The 12,367-nt window shown below is 57.3% G+C and overlaps 1 protein-coding gene across 1 annotated transcript in view; it reads right to left on the bottom strand.

The window, feature by feature from the left end:
• Positions 1–458: 458 nt before the first annotated feature.
• Positions 459–12,367, bottom strand: part of LOC102852111 (NADH-cytochrome b5 reductase 3-like) — a 29,936-nt gene continuing 18,027 nt past the window's right edge. The window contains exons 4-9 of the mRNA XM_006890056.1: positions 11,928–12,034; positions 10,279–10,408; positions 9,785–9,868; positions 9,557–9,642; positions 4,332–4,431; positions 459–669 (exon numbers count right to left, since the gene is read on the bottom strand). Of these exons, the coding sequence (XP_006890118.1) occupies positions 497–669; positions 4,332–4,431; positions 9,557–9,642; positions 9,785–9,868; positions 10,279–10,408; positions 11,928–12,034 (680 nt within the window). The 3' untranslated portion in view covers positions 459–496. The remainder of the gene's footprint in view (positions 670–4,331; positions 4,432–9,556; positions 9,643–9,784; positions 9,869–10,278; positions 10,409–11,927; positions 12,035–12,367) is intronic.

Raw genomic sequence — 12,367 nt, 5'->3', positions numbered from 1 at the left:
CTGGCGGTGGGCCTTTCTGGGCGGACCACCGCCCGCTCAGATGAGTTCGTCAGCACAAGCAAGCCTGTGTGAGCCTTGGTACTGGTTAACTCTCCCCTGGGTGGCAGGGGGGTCACCAGGGCCTATGAGGGTAGCATCTGACCCTGCAGGCCTCGCTGCCTGGCCCCCACTTTTCCTTTCAGACTCTGGTCCACTTCCAGGTGTAGGGGGCCTGGTACCAAGCTGGGGCCCCCTGTAGTGTATGTTTGTCAGAGAGTCAACCCAAACCAGGGCCACCCAACTCTAGGTATGGGGACCCACTGCTAAGCTTGGGCCTCTGTGCGGGTGTGCGTGTACACTGGGAAGGCACCCTCAAACCAGGGCCCAACTCTAAGCAGGGCGGGCAGGACCCCAGCCCTATAACATGGGCAGATCTCGGGGTGTTATAGAAAGTTGGTGCGGAGGGGCGGGTGGGGACAGGCGTGTGGTGAGGGCATGGTGGAGGGGCACCTCGCCATCAGAAGGAGAAGCAGCGTTCCTTGGGGTGGCCCACCCGTTCCAGGTTGGGCAGGCAGGCAAACTGGATCATGGGTGGGGGGCCACACATCAGCACCAGCGGCTCCTCGTCTGGGGCCGGGAGGTGGTCACGGATCATCTCCTCATTCACGAAGCCCTGGCTGTAGTCCCAAGCTGTGGGCGAGAGACGGGTGAGCCTGTGCGGCTAGGGGACCGCCCGGTGTCCACAGCTGCTGCCCCCACCCCTGCTCGCCCCTGTGCCCGTCCAGCCTGGCTCCCCCGCTGCTGGCAAAGCCTTCTGCTTCCATGTGGCCCCGCAGGTCGCCTGCAGAACTGCCTTGAGGGCAACCCAGCAGGCACTAGAGACTATTCTACAGGTGAGAAACAGCAGCCCAGGGAGAACCAGACCCTATTGTCCAAGGTCCCAGGGACGAGGGTGGGACGTGAACTCAGATCCATCAGCACCTACAGGCCACAGAAGCTGTCCAGGTGAAGACTCGGGCCACAGAGGTGGTTTTCAGCTCTGTCTAGAGCTCAGGACCGTCCTCTGCGACTTCTGGGTCTCGCCCGGGAGAAGTGACACGTGGGGACTGACAGACATGTGTCTCCCAGGTTCCCTGTGCCGGGAGGCTTATCCTCAGCAGACAGTTGGGTGGACACTCCACCACCTCCATGTCCGCTGTGCCTCCTGACCCCACTGGGGGCCAGACCCCAGCTGCCCAGGGTGCTGCAACATGGACATGAGGATGTCTGACTCCTCAGAACCTCTTGAAATGTAGGAGCAGGGCAAGGATGGAGTGTGGGTGAAGACAGAGGGAGGACGATGGAGGGGTGCTGGGCTCGAGAAACCCCAGGCTCTTGGGCCCTGACCCCCGAGTCCCTCAGCCTGGAGCACCAGAGGTCATCTGCCTCGGCTGCTCTCCACAGCCTTATGAGCGGTCCCGGGCCAGGAGGGTGCCCAGATGGACTACACTCACACTATGTCCACCCCGCGGGGCAGGTGGGCCAAGATGGTCCCAGCCGACCGCGGAACAAGGAAGCATCTGCGTGTACAAACCACAGGGTCCTCTTCACTTCCGATATAAGTAGCTGCCACCCCTCGGTCCCTTTTCACTGTCGGCTGGGAAGATCCGTGCATAAGCCATCCTGGTCCATCCCTGACTGCTTCACAGGCTGTGCGCGAGGCGTTCCTGTTGAACCGGCCCCGCCCTGGTGTCTCCTTCATTCCCACTCTCCAGTCATAGCTCGCTGACTCACCACATGCGAGTCTGTGAGGCCTAACATCCCCTCTGGCGCAAGGTGGGGTGCAGGCACTTTTCACAGCAGGGGTAACGACTTAACATCCGCTGCAAACGGTGGCGGGCAGGTCTCACACACACCTCGGCCAGGCCTTGTGCTCAGGCCCCCGGCGGGCAGCTGGCATCAACGTCTCCGTCACCTGCTGTAGCCGCCCGTCTCCTCCTCAGCTGGCTCTCATCATTTCTTTCCCCAGGCTTAGACCTCTACTAGCTCTGAGCGCAGTCCCACGGGAGCTGGGCGGCTAATCCAAAGGCGGGGCCTCTCTGGCGGTTTGAATCCAGGGGACAAAGCTGGACAGTCTCCTCCCAAGCGAGTTCCAGCCTCCAAACAGTAGCTGGCGGGGCCACCAGCCACCACAGGAGGTCAGTGCCAGCCCTTCCCTCCTGCCTGACCAGCTCTGGCAACCTGGGAGGCCAGGGGCCCCGGGACCCCAGCTGACTTTCTCATCAAGGTTCAGCCCGGGTCACTCCAATCGCACGGCTCAAACAGCTCGCCCCAAACAGCTCGCCCGCATCTCCCCTTTTCTTTAAAACCAGATGCAGCCACTGTGATCCCAGAGGTACGCGGTTCGAATCCACCAGATGCTCTGCTGGAGAAGGAGGGACAATCTCCTCCTGTACCAGTCAGATCCAATTTGACGGTACAGACACACAAACCAAAAAGACTAAAAAAAAAAAAAAAACACCCACAAAAAAACCCCAGATGCAGCTACAAGACCAGACTCCTTCCTCCTGAGTCAGTGCACCACTACCCCTCCCTCCGGCTCTGCCTTAAGCCAGGCCCCCCTGATAAATCAGGGTCTCTCAAGCCCTGGTATGTGACCACCAAGCTGCATTCTGCCTGGCAAGGTGAGCTTGCACCCCAACACGCAGAGCAGAGCACAGAGTGGGATCCCATGAGCCCAGATGGCGGCCAGCAGGGCCAGAGGCCCAGACCAGCTGCCCAGTTCACAGATTGCAAACTCTGGTCTGGTCAACACAGGAGGGCAGCTTCTCTCACAGGGACAGGCCAAGATGACCAGCTTCAGAGAGGGAGGTCAGCCTCGGAAGCGCCCAAACTCATTTTCTGGGGTGGACAGAGCCTCCCCTCGGACGAGCGAGAGCTGTGGGCAGCGTGAGGAGAGGTGTGGCACCTCTCATCAACGATGGCCTGTACCCTCATCCCTGTGGCCAGGTCCTGGGCAATCTGTGGCCAGGAGTGAGCAGGGATGACCAGGCCTTGGGCCAGTGTGGTGCTTCAACATTTCTAGTTTCCAACACTGAAATCTTTCTCCCACGAAAACGCAGGTTCCCACGTTTTTCTTGCCAAGGCCTGCCACGTGGGGGTGTCCTTCCTCCCTCCTGCAGGGCTGCCTGAGGCGAGGGGCTGCAGCTCCACGGGGCTGATTCCCCACGTGCTACAGTCCTTGCCGCTCCCTACAGTCTCCCCACCAAGGCCAGCCTTCACCTCCATCACCAGCAGGAAGTCCCAACTGTGGATTTTCTTACAGAAAGAGATTCGGACATTCCCTGTCCCTCCACCTAGGGAGGGGGAGAAGGCAGGGGCTGCCCCTCCACGCAAGGTCACCGTGGTTTACAATCTCAACCTCCTGAGAGTTTGGGACCCTCCACAAATTCACCATGACCTTGGCAGAGCACTCAGCCCCCTCAGTGGGCAGAAGTCTGCCCATCCTACCCTCTGGGCAGATGATGGGAGGGCACGTGGATTCAGGGGCCCAAAGGGGTACAAGAAAAGCTGTGGTGCAATGGTAAGTCCTCAGCTGCTAACTAAAGAGGTTGTCAGTTCAAACTCATCAGCTGCTCCCGAGAGAAAACAGCTGGTGCTCCAGGTCCCTAAAAATGTCAGTCTGAGCACCCTGTGGGAGTGACTCTGTCCTATCTGGTCCCTGTGAATGGGACTGCCTCACGACACACAACACTAACGGTGACAATGGTATAAACTGCAAAGCGAGAGTGACAGGCGCCCCCAGCCTCGCTGCCAGACGTCCCCGGGAGAGCTGTGCCCTCTCCGCTCTCTCAGGGCCCGGACAGAGGATTGGGGGGCTGGTGGGAATGGAACCGCCCGGGCAGAGGATTGGGGGGCTGGTGGGGATGGAACCGCCCGGGCAGAGGATTGGGGGGCTGGTGGGGATGGAACTGTGCCTTCTCACAGCAGTGATGTTAACTCTAACCCCTGCAGCTGCTCGTAGGGGGTTATCTTTATTGTGCAGTGAGACAGGATCAGTGAGTTAATCTCTTCTGAGATATAAGAAACTAAACAAGCAAGTGAGAAGCGGCTCAGAAGAGACAAGAGACTCTTTCAGAACCAACAGAGAGAAGGCCTTCCCCAGAGCCCGAGCCCCGAGTTTGGACTTCCCTCCTCCTAACCCAGGAGAAAACAAGACCCTGTTTGTTAAATCCACCCCCTTGTGGTGCTTCTGTGCTAGCAGAGCCCAGATGAGGCCATGGAAGTAAAAGGCTCAGCAGCAGGCAGGGGTCATCGTGGCTGAGCGGGCCGACCGGCCCCCCACCTTCCTCACTGAGTGGCCCCTCACTCACCTTCGGGGGCTCGGTCCACAGTGAACCAGAGCTTAAAGCGGGCAGAGTGTTCATTCCTCAGCTCCTCCAGCTCGGATCGCAGCAGGATGTCCTTCTCGGTCTGGGGAGGACATGGCCACATGGTCAGGGGGACAGGAGGCCTACAGATGCCCCAGGAGGGGTGGTGCACCCCACAGAGGGATCAGGGAAGGAGTCAGCGGAGCTGATGCCACCCCCTGTGCAAGATGCCCCTGGTGGCACCGTCTATCATGGCCTGAAATATGGGGGGCAGCCCTTCACGTGCAACACGGAGCCAAGTGCTGGTCTGTCTAGAGGTGGTGCTGTCCTTACACACAGGTCTGCAAACTTCCCGATGTTATGAGGGACGCATAGTGTGTACCATAGTGTGTACCAGGGCGCACAGTGTGACACACGTTACTGGGGAGCGTACAGTATGATGCATGTCACCAAGGAGCACAGTGTAATGCATGTTATGGGGAGCGCACAGTGTGATGAAAGTTACGGGGGAGCACGCGGAGTGACGCACGTTACAGGGGAGCAAGCAGTGTGATGCACGTTACGGGAGAGTGCGCAGTGTGATGTACGTTATTGGGGAGCACACAGTGTGATGCACGTTACGGGAGAGCGTGCAGTGTGATGTACGTTATTGGGGAGCACACAGTGTGATGTATGTTATTGGGGAGCACACAGTGTGACGCACGTTACGGGGGAGCAAGCAGTGTGATGCACGTTACGGGAGAGCGCGCAGTGTGATGTATGTTATTGGGGAGCACACAGTGTGATGCACGTTATTGGGGAGCACACAGTGTGACGCACTTTACGGGGGAGCACACACTATGGGGGAGCGCGCAGCGTGATGCACGTTACAGGAGAGCGCGCAGTGTGATGTACGTTATTGGGGAGTGCACAGTGTGACGCACGTTACGGGGGAGCACACACTATGGGGGAGCACACAGTGTGACGCACATTACGAGGGAGCACACACTATGGGGGAGCACACAGTGTGACGCACATTACGGGGGAGTACGCAGTGTGATGTATGTTATTGGGGAGCGCGCAGTGTGATGCATGTTACTGGGAGCACACACTATGGGGGAGCGCACAGTGTGACACATGTTATGGGGAGCACACAGTGTGATGCAAACCGGAGAAAGCAAAGAGAGGCGGGCCGGCCAGCTCAGGCCAAATGAAGAAAACACCCACGGGGTCACTCTTGTTGCCACCGCGGCTCTCAGCGACCCCATGGATGCAGAGAACTGCCCTGTGGGTTTTTCAAAGATGTGGCCTTTTGGAAGCTGATGGCCAGGCTTTTCTTCTGAGTTGCCCCTGGGCAGGTCAGAACTGCCAACCTTTTGGCTAGTGGAGCACCTGGTTTCACTAGCCGGCGACCCTGAGGTGGTTGTAAAACTTTAATGAGTGGTTTGGCTGGAGGGGCGAGGGCTGGCCACCAGGCAAGTCCTTGCACATGCTGGTGCCTCGGGCTGTAGAGCCACAACTAATACAGACACCCTCGTGTATCATGTTTTGTGGCTACTGAAAGGTCAGCAGTTCAAATCCACCAGCTGCTGGCTAAGAGGCAGATGGGCAGTCTTCTGTTAAGACTTCCAGCCCCAGCAATCTGATGGGCCATGCAGTGCAGTGAGAGTTCAATGGCAGTGGGTGGGACGACTCCAATTACTTCCTCCTCCACCTGCTCCCACACTGCCCAGGTAGATCCCCTGCTTGGCCCACAGCCCTCCTGCACCTGGCTGCTCCCCAGAACCCAAGAGTTCAGCCAGGTGTCACCCTCCATGGTCCCCTCCGGCCCGAACCACCTCTACGTTTCACTAAGAACGGGGCTGGTAACACCTCATGGGTCACATCTCATGGGACTGTCATGAAACTGGGAGGAGGGAGCTTGGCCAGCCAGAAAGATCGCCTGCCCCCCAACTACCACTGAGTCCCTAGAGCAGAACGTCCACAAGGAGGGGTAGGGTGGGGGCCAGGCTCTCCCAGGGCAGCAGACCCCTGAGCCTTCAGGCGGAGCAGGAACAGGGACAGACCCTCTCCAGAGCAGGGTGGGAAGGGGGCAGAGCCCTGAGCCTTCAGGTGGGTGGGAGGTGGGAAGACCCTCCCTGGGGAGCAGACCCCAAGCGCACAAGACCAGAGTGCTGACCAGGTCGCTCCCATCACAGCGCGTCATGGTCTACAGGAAGCTCGGAAAGCCACAGTCGTCAGCACTTCCCGAGCACCTGCTGCAGGGCAGTGCCACCTGGTCACAGGAGAGCCCGACACTGTCCACGCTGTACCCTCATGCTCGCAGTGACCCCACAATGAAAGCCCAAGGTCGGGGCCACTTAGATCCTCTGGGTCCCAAGGGGGTGCAGAGGGCTCTCTGCCCAATGGGGTGAAGACAAGGGCTAGAGAAGCCCAAAGTGAAAGTGAACAATGCAGAAAACACGAAAGAAAAATTACTTAAGTCGCCTGGCGCTAACAACTGTCCCAATTTCCGTGAGTCTTTCAGGCGGTTTTCCCCTATGAGCTGCTCCCTTGTTTTTAATAAAAAGGGCTCAAGCCATGGGCTCCTCTTTGCTATTTATTCTCTGCATGTTTGAGTCACATGCCGCCCGGTCTCGGTCTCGGTTTGCAGCCTCTGAGCCAGCGCCCTCCTGCTTGGCCACAAGCAGGCGGGACCGGTCCCCATGGAGGGATGATGCTTCCTAACACCCTCTTCCTAAATGCTTGTCTGGACGTCATCACTGCCCTACCAACTCTGGGGATTTGAGGAACAGGCTTCAGGATCAAAAAAGCCTCCATTAAAGCATTCAAGACTCCTGGCCAAGCACTCGAGTCCAAGAGGTTACGCCAAATTGTGGCCCGCGGCAGACCTGCTGTGGCCACTTCCTGCATCGCCTCCACCACTGGGCATGGCTCCCATCATCAGGGTGATGGCAGTCAATCTCATTTCTCTTTGAATCCATATTTTTAATTATTAAAAGGCTGAATACCTTTACACACTCACTAATCTAAGCTTTACTGTTGTTAGGTGTCGTCGAGTTAAGTACGACTCATAGCGAATAGCGACCTATGAACAACAGATCTGAAGTCTGTCCTGTCCTGTGCCATCCTCACACTTCCTGACACACTAGAGTCCATTGCGGCAGTCACCGTGTCAGTCCACCTGGTTAAGGGTCTTCCTCTCCCTCGCTGACCCTCCACCCTTCCCAGCACCATGTCCCTCTCCAATGAACAATCCCTCCTAGCAACGTGCTCAAAGTATACGAAGGTCATCATTCTTGCCTCCAAAGAGCTCTCCAGCTGCACCCTCTCCAAGACATATTTTTCTTTTGGCCATCGATGGGATGTTCAGTACTCTTCTCCAACACCACAGCTCAAAGGCATCAATTCTTCCTCTGTCATCCTTATTCACTGTCCAGCTCTCAGATGCATCGCCTGACGATGACCTGAATTAGATGCACCTTAGTCCTTAAACTGACATCATTACTTCTCAATAATTTGGAGAGGTTTCTAACTGCAGACTTCCACAATGTAATACATCTCCTTATTCCCTGACTGCTGGTATCAACGGTGTAAACTGTGGATCTAAGTAAAATGAAGTTGACAGTTTCAATCTCTTCTCCATCCATCACGATGATGCCCATTGGTCCAGTGGTAAGAATCTTTGTTTTCTTGACAGAGGTGCAACCCATCCGAAGGCTGTTAATCTTCTACAAGTGCTTCAAGTCCTCCTCACTTGCAGCAAGCTAGGTTGTATCATCTGCTTAGTACAGGTTACTGATACGTCTCTCTGATCCTGATGCCTCATTCCACTCCATAGAGTCCAGCTTCTCGGCATACTGTTTGAATAGGTATGGAGAGAGAATACAACCCTGACGCACTCCCTTCTCAATGTTAAACCATGCAGTGTTCCCCTGCTCTGTTTGCACAATAGCCTTCTGGTCTAGGTATAGATTTTGAATGAGCACCATTAAATGTTCTGGGACTACCATTCTTCTGTGTCAACCACAACTTATCTAAGCAAGTCTTATTGATTTGTAAACGCTCTTTACAATCAGAATGTCCTTTCTGGTAAAATGTATTATACATTTCCCTAGTTATATATCTTCTTATTGTATTTACCCCTCATCCCACAGAAACCTTGTACTTAACTGGTTACAACACAGTTCACAAAGACAATGTCTGCACCTGCCAGGCGGCAGAGACTGGGGCCTTTGGAGCCAGTGAGTGGTGCTCTAGGAAGCACCCACTGGTCTCCCCTGCACAGAGTGAAGAAGAGCGAACAAAATCAAAGATTCAAGGAACAAGAGAAGGACCAGGTACACTAAGCTTCCCGAGACCAGAAGATCTAGATGGTGCCCGACTCTCATTACCAACCGCTCTCTCAGACCATAGCAGGTCCTGGAAAGAACGGAAGAAAATGTACACTAAGACTCAAAATATTAAGACCAGACTTATTGGTCTGATAGAGACAAGTGGAACTCCCAAGGCCATGGCCCTTAGATCCCCTTCAGACCTGGAACAGAACCCATCCCCAGAGACTGATCACCCTGCAGCCCAGCAGATAGCTCTTTAGGTAAACAAAAACTCACGAGGAAGGCTCTCCTCAGAATCTACCAGGTCTGACCCAGAGGGCAACAGGTACCTGGAAACAAAGCTCAAGAAGGGACAGGCCAGAGGGGGAGCCTCGTGAGGGAGTGAAGAGTGCTGCTACCGAGTGAACTGTCACCGATGTCCCAAAACAAAACACGGGTGCAGGCTTTGCCTGGATGTTTTACACAAGTCCTCCAACGACAGCAGTGCAACAGCCCATCTGTACGAGCCCTTCTGGCTCCAGAAGCTCTGGGACCCAGCTCAGGGGTGTCCCCTCACAGCTCCGGGGGTGCCCCCCACAGCCCTGGGGGTACCCTTCACAGTCCCAGGGGTGCCCCCCACAGTTCCAGGGTGATCTAAACTCTGCTCTGAAGTCAGCAAGAAACACGGGCAGGGGGGGCACTCAGGGAAGTGAGTGGTGTTTCAGGTACCTCCCATTCTACCTGGCACCCACTCTCTCAGACCCACCAGGCCTTGGGAAGACTGTCGCTGATCCCCACCCTTTGAGAGGGGCTCAGACTGCCCCTAGTGTCCAATGACCCATGTGAGTGTCCCAGCAGAGCCTTGCGGAGCCCTGGAAGGGCAGATACTCGGCCTCAAAGCTAATGTTAACACTGTAGGGCCCACCCACTGACCTGGTTGGCAAAGAGCAGGTGGCAGACGGTGTGGTCGTCTGGGTCCTTCATGATGGCACGGATCACCTGCAGCATTGGGGTGATGCCTGCAAAACAGTTGCCCAGGCACTGAGTGAGCGCCTGCTGAATACAGAGGGCCAGGGCCAGCACCAGTGCGAGGTGCCGGGACAAACAGGCCAGCCCGGCTTCAGGGGCCCGTGGCTGCTTTAATCTGTGGGCTCCACACACCTGTCCCTCCTGCGATCATGCCCACGGACTTCACCGTTGTGACGACAGGGGCGGACTTCTTGTCTGCGCGGATGGCAAATTTTCCTGTGGAGACAGGAGGTGTGAGGCCCAGTGCCCAAACATGTGGTGCTTGGGACCTGGAGACCTGTCACCATGAGGGTCTGCCAAGTGCTTCGGCCACTCAGGGTGCAGGAGGAGAAGGGGGAGCCTGTGCGGCTGAGTGACCCTGAGGCTGGCCCTGATGCACAGGCAGGAGCAGAGGGGACGAAAGAGCTAAGCTGGCCTTCCAGCCCAGTTGCCTTGTTTGCTTTCAAGGGGCTGGGTCCGTGGCCAGATGTGGCCCTGAGGACAAGCAGGCTGCAATTCCCATACTGGCCAACTCGGCCCAAAAGGAAACAGCTTTGCCCATAAGAGATCCCATCCAGGCAGCAGTGGTCAGGATCCCAGCCCTCACTCTTGCCCATTCAGCCCCAGGGGCATCTAATCCAAATCACCTTTGCCCTGGTAGACCAGCAGCCCGTTGGGGCCCCGGAACTCAATGATGTCTCCGATCTTCATGTTTTCCAGGTACTGGGACATCTTCCCTCCAGCAGGAAACTTGGGATGGGTATCTTTGAAGTAAACCTGCAAGACAGGCCCTCAGTTCTCGAGTCCCAGCAGGGGACAGGGTTGCAGGGTCGAGCTCTCATCCAGGATTCTTCAGTGGCCACCCAAAGCCTTCTCCCTCGGTCCTTTCCACCCATCAGAGCTGTCCTCTCCATGTCCCACCCCGGAGTCTGTCCTCCCCCAATGGCCCCTTGGAAGGAGTGAAGTACCAGCCTGGTACACAAGGCAGAAAGGCTGTGGGGTCCCGTGTTAGCACCCCAAGAGTCGTCCCTGTGGCTACCCCCACCCGGGGAGCCTCTGGGACCCGCTCAGCCATGCCCCTTCTGGTGGAATTCTAGCTCTTTCTGATCTGCACTGCCCTAAAAACATCACTCTCCCTGGGAAGCTCAGTGTCCACTCCTGTGTCCTGGGGGACTGCAGCCTCGGAACAGGAAGTGCTCTGGCCACTCACGCGGAGGAGGGGGCCGCATGCCCTGCCCAGGGCGGGCTGAGACGGCCTCATGGGGCATGTGCATCTGTCCTGTGTGCCTGACCTTTGGTCTTGACCTCTGTAATGTCTGCTCCCAGCAGGGCAAGCTCCCGAGGGCTGGTCCCCCTCATGTGTCCAATAACACCCATCTGACCCAGTGTCTCCAGAGGAGCGCAGGACACTCAGGATGGACACAGACCCAGATCCCTTTCCACACTCACAGAGCTGGGACGGAGCTGACCAAGGGCCTGGCCAGTCGGGGCTCTGGGTACAGTCCAACTGGGGTCTCTGCCTACACCCTCCACCCAAGAAGGACCAGCACGGGGCTTAGAGGCCTATGCTCTGCAGTAAAGCAGGGACAGCTGGGCTGGTCCCCGAGCTCTGGCTAGAAAGGGGTCCCAAAGCCCCAGAGCACATTCTGGGCCCCTCGCAGGGTGCTGTGCTATCAGAGAACACGGAATGCCTCTGGAAAGTGAGATCTGAACATGTGTGCGCAGGAGCCTGGCACCTGGTCACTCCCCTGCGCACCACTTCCCCTTGCACCGTGGGTCCCCTATCGGCTGCTCTGTGACCTCTGGCCGTTATGTCTATTGGCTGCATTTTCTCAACGGTGGACTGCAGACTGTCCCCTCACCCACTCTTTCAGCAGCACCTTGAGGGGTACTCCACACTGCTGGTGGGGTCTGTGAACACTTGCACCAACAGGATCGGGGCGGGACTCTGCCTGCCCTCGGTGTCATGGGTGCTGTGCTGGGCTCTGAAGGAAGGCAGGGTCTTGCCAGTCTCCCAGCTGGGCAGGTTCTCTGCTGCCCCTGAGGGCGTGCAGCCTGGCACAAGCTGGCTGGCCTTGCTCCTCTCCTGTCAATGACTGCCCCTGACCGTGGTGCCCAGCTCTCTGCTGTTTGCCAGGACTACCCCTCAAGCCCGTTCAATATGTGTGAATGAACTATGATCGCTGAACCATCAGGCATGCAGGAGGGCGGGGCTCTAGAAGCCAGGCTTCCGGGGCCTCTGCTGAGGCATGTCCCCCCGCCCCCCAGCATGCCCGTGCCCAGTCCTGGCCCTCACCTTGATAACCAGGTCCACGAAGCCCTTGTCGTCATCGCTGGAAACAGGCGTGTAGGGTCGGACGACCAGGTTACCATCAATTCTTGCAGAGAGGTAAATATGCTGGCCTGTGACAGGACAGGCAGAGTGACACTAGGCCTCTGGTCACCCCAACAGGTGTCCTTGGGCCTGCTCAGCCCATCTTCCCTGGCTCCCCACCCAGCATCAAGCCTAGTGTGGCTCAAGCTGACGCTGGGATACTCACCACTGCCAGCCTGTTTCCTGCCTGCCCGCTTCTATGGTGCTGGTGGCCCGTCAGGGCCCTCCCATGCCACAGCCCCCACCCACATCCCAGGCTCCTCCCACGCCACGCCCCCACCCACATCCCAGGCTCCTCCCACGCCACGCCCCTCCCACATCCCAGGCTCCTCCCATGCCATGCCCCCACCCACATCCCAGGC

The sequence above is a fragment of the Elephantulus edwardii genome, unplaced genomic scaffold (assembly GCF_000299155.1).
Source record: "Elephantulus edwardii isolate Elephantulus edwardi_28Jun2011 unplaced genomic scaffold, EleEdw1.0 scaffold00086, whole genome shotgun sequence".
NCBI classification, from domain to species: domain Eukaryota; kingdom Metazoa; phylum Chordata; class Mammalia; order Macroscelidea; family Macroscelididae; genus Elephantulus; species Elephantulus edwardii.
This window is presented reverse-complemented; position numbering and strand designations above follow the sequence as displayed.